Raw genomic sequence first — 24,078 nt, 5'->3', positions numbered from 1 at the left:
GAAAACATCTTGGGGGAAATTTATTTATCTTTGATAGACATCTTACCCTTATTATTATTCGCCCACATGTGTTAAATGTTACCAGTCTGCTATTCCAGGCTGCTCAAAACAACCCTATTATTTACAAAAGGGTATTTTTTCAGGTTTGTCTCCAGCACAGTTTTTATGTGAGCACACATTGAAGTTAAGTGTTTGAAAGGAACAAGCAGCACTTAGCACTTTTTTGTTTTGTTTTTGTTAATAACTACTATCCTTTGGTGACTAGCCATTATTGATACAGTACAAGACATATTGGAGGTTTTTGAGGACAAGTAGTTAAAGTATTATCAGTAATAGCAGAATGTTGTAGTACTTCAGATTTGTTGAGAAGCTTGTAAAGGAAACACATACTGTGCCAATCAATATCTGTGCAACTGGGTGAGGTACAGTTCAGCCGAAATCTACTAAACACTTGAACAAGTCTGTTGATGGTCTTGGCGTAATAAACCATGGTGTCTGTTCATGAGATTGCTAATATTCCACAGAGTTTGAATTAAGGGATTAATGAAACCAGTGTAGTTAGTTGGGGTTTGGCTTTAAGGAAGAAGCCTATCTTGAAATGGCATCGCACATCATCATTTCCTAAGAAAACTGTGCAGACCTTGAGAAGTTTCTCCAAAGCATACAAAATAGACTTCCTTATAATTGTATAAAATTGCTGGTGTAACAATCTTGAGCCAGATGTTTTGCCTGCAGCTTAAATGAGTCACCGTGTGTGTGTGTGTGTGTGTGTGTGTGTGTGTGTGTGTGTGTGTGTGTGTGTGTGTGTGTGTGTGTGTGTGTGTGTGTGTGTGTGTGTGGGGGTGGGGGTGGGGGGTGGGGGGGGGGGGGTGGTCCAAAAACCGGGGAATACAGTACACTTGTGGGGTCTGCACAGCCTTGTGGGGCCCAAAATGCTGGACCCCACAAGGTTAAAGGGCTGTTTGAGGGTTAAGACTTGGTTGTAGGGTTAGAATTAGGTTATGGTGAGGGTAAGGGTTAAGGTTAGGCATTTAGTTGTGATGGTTAGGGTAAGGGGCTATGGAATGCATTATGTCAATGACAGGTCCCCACAAAGATAGTGAAACAAACGTGTGTGTGTGTAAAAAAATATATACTATCTCCAAGTGATTGGCACTTAAAAAGAAAATGACACACAGTGGTGAGAGTGTGTCCGGTTCATTTACAGGAATCCTGTTTCTAAATGTTTACTGTACATTCAGTGCACTGGCACAATGTGACTTCCTGCAGTCCAACATATTAACACATCAGATGTCCTCTTCACTTTAGCTTATACAGGATCGTCTGCTGTGCACAGTGACCTTCTTAATATAGAGTTCTACAGTTTCTCTTGAACCCATGGGGGCCTAGTTATTATGTAACGAGCGTTTACTATGGGATATAATCGAACCTGAGCCCATATGTCCACAAATGTTTGTTTTTTTTCCTGGGTGTTAGCTAAACAACGGCCATAGTGATGGTTAAAGACACTTGTTGTCCCTGAATAGCTTCTGAACTTTATTGTCTGCGGGTTGCTTTCATGACAGGACAAAGACTTTTGCTGCTCACACAGCCACGGTGGCTGATGGATTACAAACTACCAGCTGCTTTCACTTTTTTTGCCTGCAAAAAGAACCTGTGGTGTGTCACCCACTAAAATGATTGCTACGTTAGACAAAACCTGCCGAAGTTCATTGTTTATCCTTGTTGCTATCAGTAGTACCGCTTTGTTTCACAATATCATTTAAACAAAAATGCTTATACATTTGGATGGTGGTGGGAGTCGTGATATCGAGCTAATACCTTTTTTGTTTACGTTTTGTAAATTGTTATTAAGAGAATACCAGATAAAAAAGGAAATTGTGCTCACTGAAAGCCCACTGAGCTTGAAACTGATTCTGATTGTAAGACCCTGGAGGGCTTTCTGTTATCAGATCCTTAGTGGACATCTGTCTTTCAAAAGTATCAATACCTTGCACGTATCAACTGAATTGTTTGTATCAACAGGATTGTGACTCCATTCAGCAAACTGGTGTTTCGCGTCTGGAGCCACCAGACCCTGAAGTCAGACGTGTTGCTAGGCATGGCCACGCTGGACGTCAGTGACACGCTCAAGTCTAACGACATGACAAGTGAGCGTATGGCACACACACATGTTCTTTTTTTCCTTTCTGGCCCACTCCGTACTATTGTCTTCACTGTTTTCTTTCACAAAAATATGAGCAAACTTCCTCAGGATGTCCTGTATGTGTGTGCATCTGTGCTGGAAAACACTCCTTAACATTTCATTAACATACACACTCTGTGTTACTGTATGTTTAGAGATGTGTAATAAGGCACACAGTGGTCCCAGATGAAATTCATTCAAAAACTATTTCAGAAATATTTGGTTACCTGCAGTCTGCAATGTGGGTAGACGATTCATTTCCAGTGTACAAATATGTGTACATATTTCATGAATAAACAGCACCACAAACTGCTATTGAGATACATTTTCAACCTGGGTCATCATTATACAAGCATCGTTTTAGAAATGCATTTTTATTTTAAATCCTCCTGGATGAGTGCGGGCCAGTTTCAACTAACAATCTTTGTCCGGAGGACGTATACAGTTGTTAAGACTAACCAAACCCATGTTGACTCTTCTCCACTTCAAACTAAACTAAGATTAATGGTACAAGGCCAACCTCTGTTTGATCTCAGAGGCCTGCAGTGTGTACAAAGACATCATGTGTCATGATGAAATGGTGTAGGTAGATTAGTGCTCAGAGCTGGAATGCCATGTGACGCTGTAAGGGGGTTTCCGTGGTTTTCCTCTTGAAAGGAAAGGACCAGCTACCTTATTGCCACTTATTTTTTCATTTATTTCAAACTGCCGTCGCAACTGCCAGATGAAAAAGATTTATTATAATAAAACTTTTAAAAATCGGGCAAACTTAAAATATAGTATTTCAAACATGCAGACCTAAAAAAAAAAAAAGTATTTCAAATCATTTACAGATGTGGTTTATCTGATGTTTTCAGAGTAATAAGAAAATTAATCAATAAGGCACTCCACTTAACATTCCTGAAAGAGGCTGCTGTTTTTTGTCATCCCCTTTTTGCCCTTTTGAGATTTTTGGGCTGTTTATCTTTGGTTTGTTTCTCATAAAGACTCCATTCAGTCCTCTGCCTGATCATTATTTATGCATGGACCTTGTTCTGCAGTGCTAATGACCGAGGACTCTGGTACAAATCTTGTCAAACAGCTGATTGATGTTCCATGTCTGAGCAGGAAAATACACACTGATCCCCATAACTGTAATTTTGAATTACTTTTAGATCTGAAATGTTTCTGTTACAAATGAGCCCATGATTATCCCAGCAAGAACAACATTCAGCCTGAACAGAAACAGCAGAACTTACAATGTTGTGGTGTTCCTTTATTTTCATGAATTAAACCGTCTCAGCACTGAGCCAAGTAAAATACTACTGGTATTGTTGTACAGTGGTGAGACGGAAAATATACAATGAACTTTTTATTTTTATTTATTAAGTGATCCTTAAGTTGCCAGAATGTGACACATCATAGGCAACTGATAGGTAACTTAAAGTGACTATATGTAACTTTTACACGTTTCTGAAACTGTGTAATGTTCCATCTGATGATCATAAATGACCTGTAACAGCAAACTAGACTAACATTGAAAAGAACGCTATTTTGAAATAGTTTTTATTAATGCCTCTGCCCGGGTCCGATTTTCCCGCAAAGTCACAAAATGATTTACGGCAGGTAGACGGCGCTACAGAGCCATCATTCTGACGGGTCACAGATTTCGGCTGAACACCGGAAAAGCCTGTGTTAGTGAGTATGTAAAAGTAGTAATTGTATTTTAATTTTATTTTAGAAGTTATCTGCTGTAGTTATGGCTGATTCTGGGGCAGGGCCATCACAGAAAAGAGGGAAATTAAACGAAGAACAACTAAAAGTTAAAAGGGAAAGTGAAAGACAACGGGCGAAATCCGAGTCACACTTGGTCGGGCTTTCAACAGATGGAAACAATTACGGGATTGTAAGTGATTCAAAAACGTCCCCGAATTGGCCCTTGAGTATGTATTTCATTCATAAAAAACGTTAGCTTGCACGATGTCGTTGTACATCAGTAGCTGACATTAAATTACGCCCCCCCTTCCATTTAGCGCGGGCGTTTTATTCCTTTTAGTCTGTGTTTGTGTTGGCCTACTATTTATGTTTCCCTTGTCCCTCTGTACTTGTGTAAAGCGTCCTTGGGTTTCATGAAATGCGCCATATAAGTTATTAACTACGTTGGTTGCTACAACAATCTCTTAATGCGTTGGCTCTTGTGACAGTGATACCTGGTTTAGCTCTTAAGTTACAGTTTGCAACACTTGAAATGCAACAATGCATCTGTAACGTACTCTCTTATTGTAAATGAATGATTTTCTGTCTGAGCAAAATATTCATGGAGACTATATGACCTCCCGGTAACGCTAACTCAGTAATCTACAGTGGGCAATAAAGCACCGTAAAGAAAAGACCTTTACGACAGCAGCTTTTGTCCAAAGCGGCCGCTAGAATCAACACATACTGAAATTTACATATAGCCACTTTAAGTTATCATTACCTCTGCCAAGGAGGTTATGTTTTCGGTTTGGTTTGTTTGTTTGTCAGCAGAAGTATGTAAAAACTAGCCCAAATTAAAGATACTTGGTGGAAGGGTGGAGCATTGTCCAAGGAAGAACCCTTTACATTTGGAGCAGATCGGAATCATGGGGCAGATACAAACGGTATTTTTCATTTTTGTTAACATTGTGAACTAGGGTATGGCCTAGGCGGAGGCACCATTTGGTTTCCTAAAGGAAACAACTATTTTTGAACTGCTACTGTATTTTGCTGGTTTGACTTTGTTGAAGTTTAAAGAGGGTAATGCATCTTGTCACTGATTGGCTCAAGCTATGCCTGCGTCATTATTGGCAGACGATGTATTTCAGTTGTCATGGTCTTACTCGAACCATCTTATATTTTTGTCGTGTCAATGTAGTCTCGGAGGTGGTGCAGACCTTACAGCTGTGTGCAGACAGAGACCTGTCAGATGTGGTTGGTGACCTGTCTGTCTACCTGGACGGAATGACGGTCGACGCCGAGATGTTCGCCGCCGCCGAGGCCGACCATCACAGTGAGTCTCAGAAGAGCCACAAGCTGAACTGAGTTTACATCATAACCATCTTTGAGTATTTTCAAGTTGTGGTTTACTTGTCATTTCAACTGTAAGAAATACAGTTATTCCCTGTGCACTCGTCTAGTTGAAAAGTCCTAGAAAAACATGAAATGAGCAGGGTTAGGGTTATAAATACCCTTATAATACCCTTATAAATGTCTTTCATTCGGTCAGTATCATGTCTTAGTTGCTTGAAGTTCAAGGATGGGGAATAATCAAGCAAAACCTTTTTATATTCGTATGAACAGGGTTTAGTGCCGTCACATAAAAAATGTTTTTGTTTGTTTGACTGGTTTTGTTATGTGTGTAAACAGGAACTCCTATTTCTGCTTCATTTATGTTGTGTGTTTTTACTTTAGGTACATCAAATGGGGAGTCATCGCAACCCAATGGGGATCATGTCATAAGGTACAGTAGATTTTTTATTATTTTTTTTTTTCTTCATTGAGTTTCACTAGTGTCACATTACTAGTTTCTGATTTTTGTTGTGCTTTATCTCTGTCGACCCTTCCTCCTCACAGGCGGAGTCGGGACAGCTCCCCTGCTGTGGATGCTGTAGAGCACAGGTCTTCTCCCAGTGGCCGGAGGGCAGCCAACAGCACAGGGTCTCCTTCGGTGTCATCAGGGGGCTCGAGGCCTCTCCGACCACCCAGGCCCTCCAGACCTCCTCCTCCAACCCCACGCAGACCCACCTCTTCACCAGGTCAGACATTTACTGCAGGAAGGTAACTTTTAGATCCGTTCTAGAGACTAGGCTCGTTCGAGGTGTACTGCGCCTCACCTGTAAAGTGGACGAGAGCAGGCAGCGGCAGCTGGGGGCGGTGACAAAAAGGCGCTGTCAAGTCGGACAGTTTACAGCCGTTTCCATCAGCCTTCAGTCTGAACAGGAAGTCACAGAAACACTTGCATCCTGTAAGGTCCGATGTATTAAAATGTTATCAAACCCATATATCAGCTTGCACACAGTCTCCAGTTGTTTTTTATTATGAGTAGCTGTTAAAATGCTCTGCAGGCGATTTGTCGCTGATGTTAATAAACCGACTGTAGATGATCGGTTATCTGAACAAAGTTAGTCTCTGTGACTTCTAAACTTCACCATCAGCCACACTACAGAATAAGCCTTCAAATCAGACAAATGCTAATTAAAATCCCTCCAATTTAAAAACAATAAAAAGTTGATATAAAACGTCATCCTGTTGATTCGATTCTGAACCAATCAGCTGAGAGCCAGGCGTTTCCCGTCCTGCCCTGTGTCTCGGTGGAAAGCAACTGCGTCGGCTGGCTCTAAAACCTGCGTTCGCTTTGATCTTGTGAGGTTATTGCCCACCTGTGCATGACGTCAGAGCAAGTCTGACACAAATCTAACCAGCATGCATTGGGCGGCGATCGCTGGTGATTGATTATGTGCAGGCCTGGTTCATCTCGAACAAGCCTACTTTTAAACTTCAAGTGCTCCCCCCCCTGACTGTGTACTCTCTCGCAATCTAATCAATGTCAAACATTTACCCTAAGGCTTAATTGGGGTTGGGCCAACAGTCAACTCACACACCCACTCTGAATGACATTTTTTTTTTTGTACGACCAGTTTTATATCAGCCTCATTCCCACAAGGCTAAGCTTAAGGAACAGCACAAATAATTAGGCCAAAATGTGTCAGGGCCTCTTTACAGTCACCGCACCCGACTTGTCGCACGCCAATGTGACGTCAAAATGACGTAGATCTCGCTGGCGTGCCAGGATTTTAAGTGCGCAACCAGAGGTCGTGCACCACTCTGTTTTTTCAGCGGCGCACGACAAAGCGGAAACAGGAAGCATGGACGAGTTCGAGGGCAACCGGATGCCAGGACTCTCAGTGACTGCAAGTCTCACTTGTAAACTTACTGGGTTAAGATGAGTTCTTTTATGGTGAATGAAAGGCTTGATCTGATGAAGTAGGTCATCGAATCGTTGTGCAGAAATTCTGAAGTATTCAAAGTGCTTCTCTTTGCCATTGTTTACCTTTTTCTTCTTCTTCTAGTCCATAGAAATAGCAAAGTCGGTAGCCTTTCCTCATTTGCGCCACCTCTGTTCAGGAGAAAAGAGTGCAACTAGTGTCGCGACCACCATGCGCGAGTATAAATAGTTACGGCGCTCTCATGACATCACGTCACGCGACAGATCAGGAACGGCGAGTATACCGCACGTTTTAGTGGTTACGTCTGTGAATGAAAAAAATAATGATAAACAATAATGTTTTGGCATGTGCTACTCTGTTCTTCTGTAATTGCGGTCTTAGTCTGAAGATCTACGATTTAACTCTGTGATGTCTTATTTTCTCAGCACCTTCCAGTAATGGCTCTGCGCCAGCTGATGGCAGCGATGGTCAGTCTGGTTCTGATACACCAGTGCGTACACCGGCCTCAGGACCCTCACCAGCCCCAGAATCAAGTCCATCGACAGGCTCAGACACAAACTCCACACCGGCCTCCACTTCTGGAGCTGCTGCAACCAGACAGCCGGCCAGCAGCATCACCCCTGCTGTCATCCCAAGAGTCCCCGCTGTCAACGCTGTGCCATTGCCCCCTGGGTTAGCTCTCTTTTTGCAATATGTGCAGAAGAACTGAGGGGATTGTTTTAGATAAAGAATACTCAAAACGTTTGACACAAATATCACGTATGCAAGAATGTTGTGTCATTAACATGATAGAGTGACCAGTATTATTTGATCTCCCAATGTCCCACTGGGCAATAGTAGTATTACAGTGTCCAAGCCAAACAATTGATTATATGTTTTGTTGCCTTGTAGGGACAAAGAAACACAGGAGAAAGACAGGAGTGCAAGCTCAAAAAACACAAACTTCATCAACAGGAAGTTCAAGAAGAGAAAAAATTGATTAATCTCTCAGGAGGATTAGTGTGTTGCAAAGAAATGAGTCATCTTTGAGCAAAAAATAGAAGCCATGTATGGATAAATGGAAGTGTGCATATTAGGAGCATTATTATTAATAGATAAAGGCGACATGTTACCTTTTTGTAACTGTAGAAAACAACACTGATGTGTCTGAACATTGAACATTACTGCGGTTGTGACTAATTCACTCCATTCCTATCACTGTCTTTTCTTGTTGTCTCTTTGTTTTCATTAAGGCTATTATTCCTTAAATACCCCTTTTGAGCTGTTTTAGGGACGTCATTGTGACAACATCATGACCTTCCCTGGCTATTCAATAGCTCTTGTAGTGGCATGACTCATGCTGTGATAGCTGTTTTAAATCCATACATCATCTAAATGGCTGGGGCCGAGCACCATTACCTAATGCCCTCAATTTTTATTGCCATTGTTTTACCTAGGTGGGAGCAGAGGGTGGATCAGAACGGCAGGTTGTATTTTGTCGATCACGTGGAAAAGAGAACAACGTGGGAACGCCCTGAACCACTGCCCCCGGGGTAAAAAGTGCTTCCCTTTTGATCTTTGGGGGGGGGGGGGGTCTCTAACTGCATGTCAATCACTGCTCATGCACACGCATTCATTCTCCCTTGTGGGAGGAGGGGCTTAGGAGACCGTTTTGGGCTTTAGCGGAAAGGGGAGAGGGACTGAGAAGTTGTCGATGTTCAAGTTCTTTGGCTAAGTCCTTGATCTTCACAATCCTACCTACAGCACCTTTTAAAGCAGGGGTCTTCAACCTTTTTTAGGCCTAGAACCCCATTAGCTGTAAGAGAGAGAGGGGACCCCCTACTACATGTATATTGTATATTTATGATGTATATTATTTATAAATCATGTTTTAATGTTAAACATACGTACGTGTATGTGGAAGGCACAGTGAATCCTTAAGCTTAACTGTATCTGTGGGTGGCTACCTTACCGCTAGCCTATCCTCAATGTTGTGTTAATTGAATGTTAGTTTTTTCCACAAATAGGCCGTTTTTATCTTTAGCTAATAATATGTAGGATTCATACCAGTGGATATTTTCAGACATTTTTTTTTTTTTTTTAATTGATGGCAAACAATTATCAAGATTATCATACAATAATTTGGTGGCCCAACCCTGTAGGAACTCTGAGGACCCGCTGTTGAAGGTTTGAAGATTTTTGGATTCTATTTATAGGATAGAATCTATTTTTAGATCAAATAAGAGGATCTCTCCATCCAATTACATGTATTTATGAATTACAGTAACTGCTGTCCACTGTTCCTGTATCCACCAACTTGGATATTTTCTCACACAAATCATCTAACTAGCAGTTTTGCTCGCCACACCTCATCATCTGAATGAATTGGCGAAGATGCTGGCAGAAAGACAGCATTGCATTTGATCAGTAACTACCTGTGGAGTCTTGTTTGCATCTTGTGCATCTCCGAGCACAAGGATGCACACGTCATGAGGGTGAAAAACGCCACAGGGTACCTTTTTTAACTGCTTTAAAAATATAATTTTACAGGCAGTTTGTCCTGTTAGGACAGCAGTCTCCCTTCAAATTCTACAGAGAAGTGAGGTACACACCCTGCAGATATTAAAATGCTGCAAAAGTCCCATCACTAGGGCCTCTGTATTTTTCTCTCTTTGGCTGGACTGTCTTGTGTAATTTGCAGAGAGCAGCATACAGCTTGATCCTGTGCCCTGTTCATCTACCACATTGATAATTTACTTTGTTTTATTCTCCCCCATTTGAACCAGTTGGGTAATGTGGATCCAATGGATCGTGTTTACCATAGCACCATATTTTAACCCTACTTTTCTTTAACATGTTTGCTCGTTTTTTCTCTTTCTTGACATGACTGCTTATCAAATATATTAGTTGTATGTATTGCACTAGTTGTATACAAAATTTAGATTCTTAAACTCCAGTAACAATTTATATTTAAAATCACTGAGCTAGAATAATTGGTTTAAATATTTCATAATGGTTTTGAGATTCTTATGTTTGTAGCCAGTCTACCCTTACTCACTCTTTCCTTTCTCCCGCCGTTTCCTCTCCTCGTGTCATTTGTTTTTAGCTGGGAACGTCGTGTCGACCAGATGGGGCGGGTCTACTTTGTCGATCACATGACGCGAACCACCACGTGGCAGCGTCCCACAATGGAGACGGTGCGTAACTACGAGCAGTGGCAGCACCAGCGCAGCCAGCTACAGGGCGCCATGCAGCAGTTCAACCAGAGGTTCATATTTGGGGTGAGACTTCCTCTTTGTTATGAGATACTGTGTGTTTATGTGGGCGTTAATAAACTGGAATACGGCGACACAGCCTTCCGGATGTCCTGTGATTAAACAGTAGGGCGTCCGCTCCATCAGTTCATTAGATAAAGTGTTTGAAAAGGTTTTAGCTGAGAATCAGCTTTGCAGGCTAGAAATCTTCACCTCGGGCTGATACTTTAATACATTTACTGGTATCAATGCACACTGTAACCCAGTTACTGTTAATTATTTAGGCAGAACAAGGTTATAGTTTAGGTAAAGTATTTATTGTTTTCATTTCATGTTTATTTGAATAGGGACAGATGCTACGACGTAGACATTTGTGCTACACATCTCCAATGAACAGCATCACAGCATTTATAGCTATAGCTATTTTGCAGTGTCCGTCCCCAGAAGGGCTTTTAAACAGTCATAAAAACAAACATTAAACATTGCCACATTAAAATACATAAATCACATAAACATACAAGACACATCTAGGGCTGCTCGATTATGGAAAGAATCATAATCATGATTATTTTGGTCAATATTGAAATCACGATTATTTTACAGGGTTACTAATTGACTATTGGAAAGACGTTGTAGTTATTGAATTTAAAAAACAAAAACAAATCAAACGTGAAAGCACCTTGAACTGAAAGTTCCCTCTAATACTTTTCCCGTTTGAGCTTTTCTTTCTCCATTCAGAACACAGGACAAAATAAGAGTTGACTTGCAAAACGTAATGTGCAAAACAATCGTTTTTCTCGATTACTCTGTTTTTTGGGATCGTTAGGAGCAGAAATCGTAATCATGATTAAAAATCGATTAATTGCACAGCCCTAGACACATCCATCTGTACCCCCCCCCCCATATGCCACCCCACACCGTTCCACCACACCCCCATGCCAGCCTACCCATATATGTTTGTATTTACATAGTCTGCAGTAACGTGTTTATGTTTGTGTGTGACATTACTGTTAATGACAAACACTACTGATTGTCAAACAACTAGCTTAAAGCGTAACTCTCGCCAAAATGCAACCTAGGGTCTTTTTGTGAATGTACCCGAGTCAAACTTTCGTTTTAAAAGCATATTTAGGACGGAAGCGTCACACACAAGATTTACTGTATTCTCGTTTATCGGTCAAATGGCCTTTTGAATGAGAGTGCTAGGGGCACTTTTATGCTAGCCTCAAAATAGCTATTTTTAAAACACTAAGAAGGCTCGACACAACATGTAACTTTGCTCCAAGTATCACCAGGGGCTCTACACCTTAACAAAAGCGTTGACAACATTGTTTGTGTACACAGTTTACTAAAAAAGGTTTTGAGCAACTATGTGCACTAAGTGCCTCTAGCACTCCCATTCAAAAGGCCATTTGACCGAAAAACAAGAATACGGTAAATCTTAAAAGTGGCGCTTCCGTCCTAATTATGCTTTTAAACGAAAGTTTGACTCGGGTATATTCACAAAAGACCCTAGGTTGCATTTTGGCCAGAGTTACGCTTTAAAGGTGTTACTTTGGTTCAAGCTGATATTTGTTATTAAATCGGACTTCTCCCTCATATGTTCCTATAACCAAAGTAACTCCATTTTATTTGTTTGTGCATCAACTCACAAAACATTATAGTTGTCCTTTTAAGTACTTTTTGTATTCATATGAATGATTCTGATTCTCTGCTGTGCAGCTACAAGACCAGGGTTCAGCCACTCAGAATAAGGATTTTGATCCTCTTGGGCCTCTGCCACATGGATGGGGTAAGACACAGGCATCATGTAACCTGCTACAGTAAACATTCACCATTTATTTCATTGCTGAGACTTCACTGAGATTTTATTCCAATGTACTAATGTGTCAAATTACACCATATTACTTTTCCTTTAAGAACTTAATCAAGGAGTTTGTTTAAGATAAGTAGCTTTTCAACAATGAGTTCCAGCACCTGTGGAACTCAGAATTGCAGCTAAATTCCTTTTAGACAAGGTGGCCCACTTCATTAAACTTCTGTAATTGTGAAAACAAACCCAGGATCCTACAATACAATACTTTAATACTGTAGTTGTGAAATTGCATGTCTGTGTACTCAACAGGAAAGCTATGTGTTTCATCACTTCCTGTTCACCAAAACCAAGTAAAGCCAAATAAACAAAACGCTCAACTATTTCTGCATGTATTGCTTGATCTGTGGACTAATCTGACCATTACACAATTGAATTGTCCTCATCTGGGGCCTTTTGGCTGAGATTGGACCTTGATCTAGCTCAGGGATTTGCTCTCCAGCCTTGTAGCCGTTTGCTTCTGAGCTAGCTCCTTCTCTTACAGCCCTGTTAATACACAATGATACCTCCAGATGTTTGCCATGGGACTCATTTGAATCGTTGAATATAATTCTGTTAAACTCGAGGTGTATGTATGAGTCCTTTATCTTTGGTTACGACGGACACATTTATTTGACTATTTATTTGAATATTCATAACAACACACAACGCAGGAGAATGTACCGTGTTTTACAAATAAAGTAGTTGGCGTTCCGTCTCACTTCAAATGATAAAATATAACAAACGTGCAACAGGAACTATTGCATTTCAATACACATGATGGGATGATTTTGCATAGAGGCTTAAGTACATAAATTAAGGCTACTACAGGGGGCGTGGAGGAAATTATAGAATACCTCCAATGTCTCAAAAATTATTAAGTTAAATGACTTATTGGGCACTCTAAATTGACACTTTTTTACTAAGTGCATACAAGTTGAATAATGGACTAATTGTTCTGTTTTTTGTTCTGTTTTATTACTGTCTTTTCAGAGAAGAGAACAGACACGAATGGCAGAGTTTATTTTGTACATCATTCTACGCGGACAACACAGTGGGAGGACCCACGAACGCAGGGGTTAGTTTGCATGTTCCACTGCTGTCTTTTCAGATCACTTGCATATCAGATGAAAATGACAGTGTAGTGCATTTAGCACTACACTTGAATATGGCAGTCATTTGTTTGCTTTATGATTTTAGGTTCTCCTGAAACACTAAATGTTAATCTTATCTATTTTTTTTTAGTGTGCTGAATGAGAAGCCACTTCCAGAGGGCTGGGAGATGAGGTTCACTGTCGATGGCATACCCTACTTCGTAGACCACAACAGGAGAACAACCACCTACATCGACCCTCGCACTGGAAAATCCTCACTGTATGTCCTCATACACCATTTAGTTTTCTACCTCCCTTAAAATGTTGAGACTTGAGAATCACACAGCAGTATTACTTTGTAACTGAAAGGAGAATCAAGTAAGCTTTGCTGACCATTTGTCAATAACCAGCATCTATTAGAAAAAAAATGAACCACATTCTAGCACAGCTTCCAACCACTGGTTTTGGAATAATCAGACACACTTAAGCTAGCTTTTATAAACATGTGTCCTGCTTTCCAAAGACATTCTGAGAAATTAGGAAATCACTGACAGGTTTGAAACAAAGAAGGTTTAGAGGAAGTGGGTACATAAAGAAAAAGTTAAATTATAACGGTGTCACTAAATAACTGGGATGATTGAATGAATGTAATGGATTATTACTGGAGTTTTCTTTTTAGGTGATAGAAAAAAATTGTAAACACGTATACTACTAGCTCCTTACTATGTAACTATTAGACCTTGAAAACATCTTGTCGGGGAAGAGTGTCTTTAACATTCTGGCTTTAGTCTTTCCAGCACTTCTGCATGCCAGAGATGAATGAGTGATGTGTGTTTCCAACCAGAGAAAACCACAGAGTGCTTGAGCCATTATGTTATGAATGAACTTCTAAAAATGAACTGAAAGCTGGTGTTAAGACAAAAATATTTACTTGATGCAAATAAGGATCTAATTCTCTTTCAGGTTAATTTTATCAACCCAGAGTATTTTGCTTGTATTCGCTTCTATTTAACACTAACCTTATTGAACATACAGCACCAGCTAGCTCTCTTCTCCCAGGTAGTTCTATTTACGCAGAATGAGTCACTGTCTCTGAAATCCCTCTCTATGTTTAGAACTTGTGACGCAGTATCCTGATGTGACTAATGGGCCACCTATTCTCTTATACTTTCGTTTGTCATTCCCACAGGTGTAACACCCTTAGTTGAGTCATGATAATATCATTTGTGCATAACATTGTGTGTGTGTGTGTGTGTGTGAGAGAGTCAGTCACTAACAGTCTGTGCTTCTTCCCCTTCATAGTGAAAACGGACCTCAGATCACCTACGTTCGAGACTTTAAAGCCAAAGTACAGTACTTCAGATTCTGGTGCCAGGTAAGAGTTGTGGCACACAAATCCAGTCCAATCATGGTGCCTGTGCACTAACAATATGTGTTTTCATGTCACAGCTGAAAGCACATTTGACCACTAAATGTTTCTGACATTTCCCCTTTTCTCCAGCAACTGTCATTGCCTCAACACATCAAGATCACCGTAACCAGAAAAACCCTGTTTGAGGACTCCTTCCAGCAGGTAAAGTGGCCCGCGCAGTCACACAGAGCTCACTGAACTCTGGGAAAATTTGCTTTACCACTCCGATCATTGCCTTGTCTGGTATTTAGAGGACGTGCCTACTCTACCTCTAGCTAAAGTGGTGTTGTCTTTGTCATTATACTTTCATAGTGGAATTTATAATCTGTGTAATTACCTCCAAAAACATTTAATTATGTCAATGTTTTAACCTCCGTTAATAACACTGCATTTTAGAATGGTACATTTTTAATGTCTCAGGGATGAGGGGGGAATTGTAAACTATTTTCAAAGTCAGTTAGTTTTTCTGAACTTGAACATAACTAATAGGGCTTTGACTTTTGCCCAAAAATCATATTCGAAGTTCGTTTGTTTATGAATATTATATTCGAATATATTCAAATATTTATTAATAATATTTTGACCATTAAATGCCTTCAGTAAGGCTTATATTGGTATCAAACTTCGTATATGTTCTGTCCACCAGAGGGCAGTGTATCAGTCAGTAGGCGTGCAATGATGTTGTTAGAAGAAAAACACACTGCCACCACTGTTTTTTTTTTTTTTTAAATTAAAAGTCAGACCCTGGATTAAACACAAACAATATGCTTTCAACAGGAAGGTCGGATATTTCACCGTAGCCTACGTAAGTGGTCTGATGTTCATACTTTTGCGCTGGTGTGTGCGTCGAGCCACGTGTGTATGGGTGTGTGTGTGTGTGTGTGTCTGGGGAGTGTGTGTTGTGAGAGAGTGACGGTGATTACCGGTAGCTTCAGAGCGAGTAGCGACTCTATAGTCTTAGTGAGAGAAACAAAGTGTCTCCTCTGTTCTTTCTGACCACGGTGGGAAATCTGTAGCAGGAAAAGTTAACCCTCTCCTTGATTTTACGTTGTTTATGGAGAAAGAGAACCAGGAAATGAGTCGGGGGGAAATGCGCTACCAAGCCACGGCCGAGCGACGTGCGTCGCCGCGACGTGTAGTTACATTTTGAAATGCATGAAAAAGCCTCGGAATCTGAATTGAAAACAAGGTTTACAAGTAAACACATTTACAAAAAAACAGGCCCATAACAGGTTCGAAATTCGAATATTAAGGGCTGCCTAATATTCGTTCGAATATCAATATTTTTTTTAATATTCGAATTATATTCGAATATCGAAGTTCGGCGTCAAAGCCCTAATAACTAATAGAGGACTACATCTGTCAATGTCACAATGACACAGGATAAGTGCAGGGAGTGAATTAAGAAGCAGATTGATTTTTTTTTTTTTTTTTTTTTATATCACAGTAATGAACCATTTTACACTTTACAGTTTTTCTCAGTTGCTTTGGCACAAACGTTGAATGAAAATCATGATTCCCAATCAGCCTGGACGGCTGTGCGCGGAGGGTCCGTGCCGCGCACCTCCAAGATTTTGTAACAACACGGACTCCGCATTGGGATCATTGGCTAAAGAAGAGAGGAACTCCGTTCTTGGAGCCGCTCTGACCGCTGCTCTGACCGCTGCTCTGACTGCAAACAGACTGAACGACCAGACGATTTGCGGCAATCCGACCGGGCTGACCGCATAAAACCCGTTTTACTGTTGTGTCTTACAGTGACAGCACCACCAATTTATCAATACATTGTCTCCATTTTAGATAATGAGCTTCAACGCTCAGGATCTGCGGAGGAGACTATGGATAATCTTCCCAGGAGAAGAAGGCCTTGACTACGGAGGCGTGGCCAGGTAGTTAAAAAGTGGCTCAGCATACATGGTTGTAAATGTGTACGCACACGTAGTGTTATGGTGTTTCATAAATTGCATGTTTATTGTAGTTGCTTTGGTCCTCCTCATTAATTATTTTGATATTTTGTAACTTATTTTAACCAGGGATTTAGAGTTTTTTGCTACTAAATTCTTAGCCAATGTTTGTCTTTACCACAACCTCTACAACAGAAGTCTCCATTAGATATTGTTTTGAAAGGATGATTTTTCTTTGATTTTGTAACATAATTTTTCTGAAATGTGTTCCTACTTTTGGCTCATTAGGGGACTTTTGTTGTATGTGTTCCTGATGTCTGTGGATATTGGCAGATTACCTGATCCATTTGCAGTATTTCTTGTATAAGTTCACACTGTTTATGTAAATCTACACTAAATGAAATGCTCCCTACTTTTTAATATGTATGTATGTACGTAGCAAGGTGATGGCTGGTTAGCTATGTGGCTCTTTTCTCTCATTTCTGTGGCTTCCTCTTTTACAGGGAGTGGTTCTTCCTGTTGTCCCATGAAGTTCTGAACCCCATGTACTGCCTGTTTGAATATGCCGGTAAAGATAACTACTGTCTCCAGATCAACCCTGCCTCTTACATCAACCCGGACCACCTCAAGTATTTTAAGTTCATAGGACGCTTCATTGCCATGGTTAGTCGTTTGTTTATATAAATTAGTATGGCCAGAAAGCTAATTGTAAGAGTAGTTTTAGGGTTTTGTACTGTACAGAGTACAACAACTAAGCGGCTTTTGTTTCTGTCCCTCAGGCTCTTTTCCATGGCAAATTCATCGACACTGGTTTCTCACTGCCATTTTACAAGCGCATCCTAAACAAGCCATTGGCCCTCAAAGATCTGGAGTCAATAGACGAGGAGTTCTACAACTCCCTCATGTGGATCAAGTGAGTACACAGAGCCATGTGGACAGCAGTTTGAGAGAGGTGGTCGTCTTCTTTTAGAACAAGTTACATTATATTAGTCTATATCCTTGACGTTTCGCCGGATTTCACTCTTTTAGGCCGGATATCCGTTGCCTTGGGCTTCCTTTGTGTTGGCATTTTAAACTCCGGTCAATTTTATGAGGGAAGCACTTTTTATTTTACTATATCTCTTTACATAAATATTTTTTTCTACTACTATGGGCTAACAGTTAACATAGAAACGATCAGACATACATTTAAATGCCCTCTGTAAATACAGTGTTACATGGCTATGCTGCCGCCTGCTGGTAGGGGCAGTACATTACAACTTGACCCACTTTCACTTAACTACTTAAGGTCTGTGCTCAATCAGATGTCCATGATCTGTGTAACGACAGCACAATGGAACGTTTGCCTTTAACAGAGCGACAGTAATAACCTAATATACCATCATTACTGAGATTAAACTACATTCTCGGTTATATTTGCACTGAATAACGCATTCAATAAACAGAAACATAACTCTTGCAACGCACATGAACAGATGCGCAATATTAGCTCACCCATAAAATAGCACCCTCGTGAATTAGCATACTGTTGCTAACGTACATTCATAAATCCTGTATAACATCGTCCCGTACCTACAGGACATCAGACTTACTTATTGATGCACGCACACAGTAGTATTCACAAACTTAGTCCAATTGAGGGGAGAAAGGAAAGTGTGATAGCGTTCCACGTTAACGCCTTTTCTTTCTCGCTCGCTCGCTCGCTCTGTGTCCAAGCCGAGGCGCAGAGCATGACCTTACCGCATGCTGATACATTACTAGTCCAGGTAGAGCGAGCTACTGCTGACAGGGAGAGAGAGCACTACAGCCAATCCAGTCTGCTCAAAGCGATGGTCTTTTTCTGAAATAGGTTGCACGTAAGGGAAAAAAAGTAGCTTCCACTTAAGGGGCCCTATCTTGCACCCTGCGCACCACAGCGCAAAGCCCGACGCAAGTGTTTTTGCTAGTTTAAGACCGACGCAGTTGTCAATTTTCCGTCCAGCGCCCGCGACTAGGATTAGTTTGTCTGACAGGGTGGGGGGCGTAGCATACCGATGGCTGACCGACATCACGTCGATGGACGATGATATCGTCCATCGGCACAACCCTATTCCAATCACTTCTGTAGCAGATCCTGTTACAGTAGTATGTAGAGCACCACTAAACACTAGCGATGTCCTCAGTTTGGTTGCCCCCTCTGCTACTATGCTTCACATTTCTGCAACTTGTTTAATTTTGACCGACATGCTGTCTTTTCAAACCATTTTTTTGTGTTAGACGTATGAATGGATGACGTTCAGTGTTGGACCCGTTGTGCTGTAAACGTATGTGCTACTCTTTAGGGATAACAACATCGAGGAGTGTGGGCTGGAGATGTACTTCTCTGTTGACAAAGAGATCCTGGGGGAAATCTCCACCCACGAGCTGAAACCAGATGGAGGAGACCTCCCAGTCACTGAGGAGAACAAGGAGGAGTACATCAGGTGGATTATTGTCATTTTCATTCAGCCTTTTTAATTTGGTATATAATAATTTAAATGTCACGTTGGTTTTAATTCTTTCCACACGTTCATAGGCTAGAATGCAGTTTTTTTTTCTTCTGAAAGTTAAACACATAGTGAACCTCCATGTTAAAGCTATAGTGTGCGACTATTTTATATGAATAGACATCTGTTGATACAAAACTAATTAATACAAAGCTAATTAAGCCTATCAGCCCAACAAAACTCTCTTTGTATTTCTCGATATGGCTGTATTTACAAAAAGTTGTAGTCCGGCGACTTTGTGTGCAGAAGCTTGAATGAAGACAGAATTATTGGGACTAAGCTTCCTTCCATGGACACAATATACACACAGCGATGCCGGAAAAGATAATAATATAATAATTATTTATTATATTTTTCACACTCTTTTTATTGTTTGTTTTGTGCGACCGCCGAAGGCTTGCGTCAGGTGGATGCCACGACACCGTTGTTGTCATTACTTAGAATTCCTCATGGGGGGAGACAGAAACTACGCACTATAGCTTTAATGTCGTTTTTGTGTTGTGAGTTTAATGAGATGGAGTGTAATATCTGTGTTTGTTTGTGTGTGTGTGTGTGTGTGTGTGTGTGTGTGTGTGTGTTTGTGTGTGTGTGTTTGCTGTGTCTCGCCCCGCAGACTGGTAGCAGAGTGGAGGATGTCCAGAGGAGTGGAAGAGCAGACACAGGCTTTCTTTGAAGGCTTCAACGAAGTCCTCCCTCAGCAGTACCTGCAGTACTTTGATGCTAAAGAGCTTGAGGTATGGACGAGCTGGAAACTCATCATTTACGTGATACCCAATGTGCTACAGGATGCACAGAAGAGACTGACATCTGGAATGCACGTACTGCTCTGTCAATTGAATTTGTGTTGTAGAACATTTTAATATTAATAATCTCTGTGTCCAGGTGATGCTGTGTGGTATGCAGGAGATCGACCTTGCAGACTGGCAGAGAAACACTATCTACAGACACTACGCTCGAAGCAGCAAACAGATCGTCTGGTTCTGGCAGGTCGGTGTGCATCAGCAGCAGTGACCGATTTAACTTATTTTACTGTAATGTACAGTAAGGCTCTCCGTTGGTAGCAGAGCTGGTGAACCGCAATCAGCCGTCTAGGGATGTAGCAACTTCCAACCCCCACTGCTATTAGCTAATTCCCTTAACCCATCTTTCCCTGCTCAGTCCTTTTATTTATGATTTTGTTACTATTATGCATAATTCATGTATGTATAATGCATATTTGTATCATTTGTCTGGTGACATTTCAGTGTTTTAAACAGCATGCCACTCTGTCCTGCAGTTTATAAAGGAGATGGACAATGAGAAGAGGATGAGGCTGCTGCAGTTTGTCACCGGTACCTGTCGCCTGCCTGTAGGAGGCTTTGCCGACCTAATGGGTAATAATTACATCATACGTCATTTGCCTGTCTTCTGTTTATTTACCACCGTGACTGTGAAATAGATACCATTTGTTTTGATACTTAGGACAGTAAAAATGGTCAGTTTTAAAAACGGAGCAGACTGAGCTGGAAGCAGCCGTTTCTAACTTGGATTGTAAGGCTATGTATCTGTGGGGTCTGATTATGTTTGTCCCAGTTTCTTCTAACTGTCATACTGGTGATGGTGTGTTAAGTTAACCCTGATCATTCGAGCTCCTACTGACCTGTGCTTCTCTTTACAGGAAGCAATGGTCCCCAGAAGTTCTGCCTTGAGAAGGTGGGGAAAGAAAACTGGCTTCCCAGAAGCCACACGTGGTGAGTAGAGTGCGGATCGGGCCGCATTTTTCTGTCCGAGTCCGGCCCGAGCCCGACAGGCATTAAGATATTTATGTCCGGGTATCCATCCTCTAGTGGTGAGATCATGCAAACTACAGCAGATTGACTCAGTGGATCAACCACCTAAAGTTGACATTGTTACTTAACTAAGCTTTGATCCGACCAAGCCTGTTTGTAGCAGTTCATTGTAGGAAGTGGTAGTGTTTCCTAGTTTAGTTTGGTTTGATTTGTTTGCTTGGTTAGTTGTTATACATGGGGACATAATCCCATGCAGGTACAAGAAAAGCCCTCATAGCAGCAAGGATGTATGGGTATAAGGAGAATTTAGTTCTTCATGGGTCTTGTATGATGCTCATTCAGCTCATTCTAAAAGAGGTCTTGCCTTGAATAAACACCAGAGAAGAATAAGTCCAATGCTAAGCTGAAATGCAGTATTTATTTTCTTATTTTTACTTTCCCAGCTTCAACAGACTGGACTTGCCACCCTACAAGAGCTACGAGCAACTGAAGGAGAAGCTGATGTTTGCCATCGAGGAGACAGAAGGCTTCGGACAGGAGTGAGAGAAACCAGGAGAAGTTTGAATAGTGGGTGCAGGAGTCTGAAGGAATATAGACCACCAGAGTTCAAATCAGGGAGCCCCTTCAGAAAAAAGCGGGTGTTTTATGTGTTTCTGCTCATGCATGCATGCACACACCTGTATGGTACTTCTATGGGTGTGTGTGTGAGACTGTTGCCTGCATGTTGTTGCAAAGGAGCTGGGATTTGCGTCTACGCCATGCTCGCAGCAGGCCTCTCAATGCTTGATTGGTACGTGGAAATTTTGTATTCTTTGAAACCAAAACACAGAAGGTGCTCCGAATCTCTCAGAATGTGTGGCAAATTATGCATGGGATCCTGAAAACTCACCCTCCGTGACATCTGTTTTAATGGGACTGCAGTAGTTTTTCCTCCCCGCACATGATCATCATGCAATGGCAGGCAACAGGGTGGCCTTGGGGCTACAGTCGAAATCTCATAACCAGAAGGGTCACAGGTTCTAACATTAGCGTCTTCTCAAAGTGTCTTTGACTAGCTGATTTATTCTTATTATGTTGCTCTGCATTAAAGCATCTGGTAAATGTCAGTGTTTATTTTAAGGCAAGATTAAGAGGGTGTGCTTTTTTTTTCTAAGGGTTAAGTTTCACCAAAAAGCTAACTTTGTTGCTCTAAGGTTGTTTGTTGCATCCACTTTTAGCATCATCCACATTGTCATTCCCCATCATATCCTCAAATCTCTCACACTTTCATCTGCATATCTACTCATGACTAAAGTGGATCTTGTTTTTATTCCTTCTTTTTTTAAGAAACGTGTGACAATATAAGATGATCGCTATGTCATAGTGAATTTATAAAGAGTGCCCCAAAATAATGCTTAACTAACAGACAATCTTGGTGCTGCAAAGAGATTTTGGCATCATGCCTAATATAAAACACAAGAAAGAGAAAGTGTTTTGTGTTCCCACTTCTATAGTATGTGATCTACGAATCACTTAATAATTGTGAAAAGTGTTGTAGCCTCCATTATTTATAGTGGTGGCAAATGTGGAAGACTGACCCTAGTTTTATAGGGCGGTAGTTTTTACGCTGTGATGGGGTATGGGACATCTTGGATTAGAGTATTCTGGGAGTATTTCTTAAATTATTCATCTTAATATCAGCTTCAGAAACATTTTACACCTTCCTTAATTTGAATTCATTGGGCGATCTGAAGAAATCCATTTGGGATGAAGTAAGTATTTTAAGATATTTATGTTATTTAGTACTCAAGATGTACTTGACTTAATGTGTCAGAACTTAAAAAAAATGACAAAACGCAAAAGACAAGTGAAAAACACCAAATGCAAGTCAAACTAAATATTTTTTTAAGTTTAGTTAAAATGTTTTAATAACATTTTGAATGCATACTTTGCAAAAAAATTTTGCTTGTAGCTCCTAATACGCATGTAGCATTTAAAGGTGAGTTATGGTAATTACCTTATTTGAACTCTTCTTGCCCCACAGCCATCCATAAAGTGAATGGGGGAAAAATAAATAACATTCTTAGGAATTTAAAAATCGCTTTCAAAAAGATGCAGTGTGGTATTTAAAAGTTGTGTCTTCCCTTTTACACTTAAAGGAGCATTTTACTTTGGAGTATTTTCACCTCGTAGCAGTCGAAATTCCTCTGATGTCATTTTGTTTTACAAAGAAACTGCTTCAAAATTAAAGTCTGAAACACAGTGAAACTGTGTTTGGATAGGTGTTAAATTTTAAAGATTTGTTTAAAGGTGCAGTAGATAAGACTTATAAAACTAACTTTCTGTCATATTTGCTGAAATTGACCCTATGTTCGAGTAGAACTACATGAAGGAGGTCATTTTTAAAAAAAAAAAATCCAGCTCCTCTGGCACCACCTGCAGCCTGTAGCGGGATTTACAAAAATCCACAGCTCCCTGTTCAGATGCACCAATCATGGCCGGGGGGGTGTGTGTGTCTAACTACGTGTCAATCACTGCTCAGGCACACACATTCATTCTCCCTTGTGGGGGGAGGGGCTTAGGAGAACGTTTTGGGCTTTAGCGGAAAGGGGGGAAGGACTGAGAAGTTGTTAAATTTTTTTGGCGAAGTCCTGGATCTTCCCAATCCTACCTACAGCACCTTTTTAAGATATGATTTCAGGTATGTTGATTATGGATCCCAAGAACAGCCAATTTTGGTAGATTACCGTTCATTGATTACAGATGTGTGTGTAGATGTGTGCACAAAGAAACCTCCAGATGCTTTACCAATGTAGAATCTAACATTGAGTGTGTTGTTGTATTATAACTGCAAACACGTTTTTGGTTTGGTTGATGTCACACAATATCTGATCAGTGACAGAGTTATAAAAGATGTTTAATCTCATTTTATGGAGAAAAAAAACCCTCACCACATAGTACAGTTGCTTATGTTCGAGTGTCCTACACACTGAAAAGACGGGTCTGGTTACTGAGGAACATTGGATTCGGGTGTTGATCTGACAAATCAACTTTTTTCCTAAAAACAACCCTCCACTTTTCTTCAGTAGGGCATCCAGTCCTGGTTGTTAGTTGCTCTAGGCTCTTTGTTTCCACATGCATGGTGAGATGGTGTTTGCCATTAGCCTCCAGCTAGCCCTT

The 24,078-nt window shown here is 40.8% G+C and overlaps 1 protein-coding gene across 4 annotated transcripts in view; it reads left to right on the top strand.

Moving 5' to 3' along the window:
* Window positions 1–23,855, top strand: part of itchb (itchy E3 ubiquitin protein ligase b) — a 29,967-nt gene extending 6,112 nt beyond the window's left edge. For 3 of the 4 annotated variants that reach the window (XM_031286337.2, XM_036008067.1, XM_036008066.1), the window contains 22 exons: window positions 2,026–2,150; window positions 5,061–5,195; window positions 5,597–5,645; window positions 5,759–5,940; window positions 7,557–7,803; window positions 8,568–8,663; window positions 10,217–10,391; window positions 12,087–12,156; window positions 13,210–13,294; window positions 13,462–13,590; window positions 14,613–14,685; window positions 14,812–14,883; window positions 16,522–16,610; window positions 17,129–17,288; window positions 17,405–17,538; window positions 18,947–19,087; window positions 19,764–19,884; window positions 20,033–20,137; window positions 20,427–20,523; window positions 20,808–20,880; window positions 21,363–23,208; window positions 23,588–23,855. In XM_031286337.2, the coding sequence (XP_031142197.1) occupies window positions 2,026–2,150; window positions 5,061–5,195; window positions 5,597–5,645; window positions 5,759–5,940; window positions 7,557–7,803; window positions 8,568–8,663; window positions 10,217–10,391; window positions 12,087–12,156; window positions 13,210–13,294; window positions 13,462–13,590; window positions 14,613–14,685; window positions 14,812–14,883; window positions 16,522–16,610; window positions 17,129–17,288; window positions 17,405–17,538; window positions 18,947–19,087; window positions 19,764–19,884; window positions 20,033–20,137; window positions 20,427–20,523; window positions 20,808–20,880; window positions 21,363–21,462 (2,458 nt within the window). In that variant the 3' untranslated portion in view covers window positions 21,463–23,208; window positions 23,588–23,855. The remainder of the gene's footprint in view (window positions 1–2,025; window positions 2,151–5,060; window positions 5,196–5,596; window positions 5,646–5,758; window positions 5,941–7,556; window positions 7,804–8,567; window positions 8,664–10,216; window positions 10,392–12,086; window positions 12,157–13,209; window positions 13,295–13,461; window positions 13,591–14,612; window positions 14,686–14,811; window positions 14,884–16,521; window positions 16,611–17,128; window positions 17,289–17,404; window positions 17,539–18,946; window positions 19,088–19,763; window positions 19,885–20,032; window positions 20,138–20,426; window positions 20,524–20,807; window positions 20,881–21,362; window positions 23,209–23,587) is intronic. The other variant, XM_031286338.2, reaches the window with a different exon arrangement.
* Window positions 23,856–24,078: the final 223 nt, after the last annotated feature.

The sequence above is a fragment of the Sander lucioperca genome, chromosome 12 (assembly GCF_008315115.2).
Source record: "Sander lucioperca isolate FBNREF2018 chromosome 12, SLUC_FBN_1.2, whole genome shotgun sequence".
Taxonomy (NCBI): domain Eukaryota; kingdom Metazoa; phylum Chordata; class Actinopteri; order Perciformes; family Percidae; genus Sander; species Sander lucioperca.
Note: the sequence above shows the minus strand (reverse complement) of the source record. Positions and strands in the feature narration are given on the sequence as shown.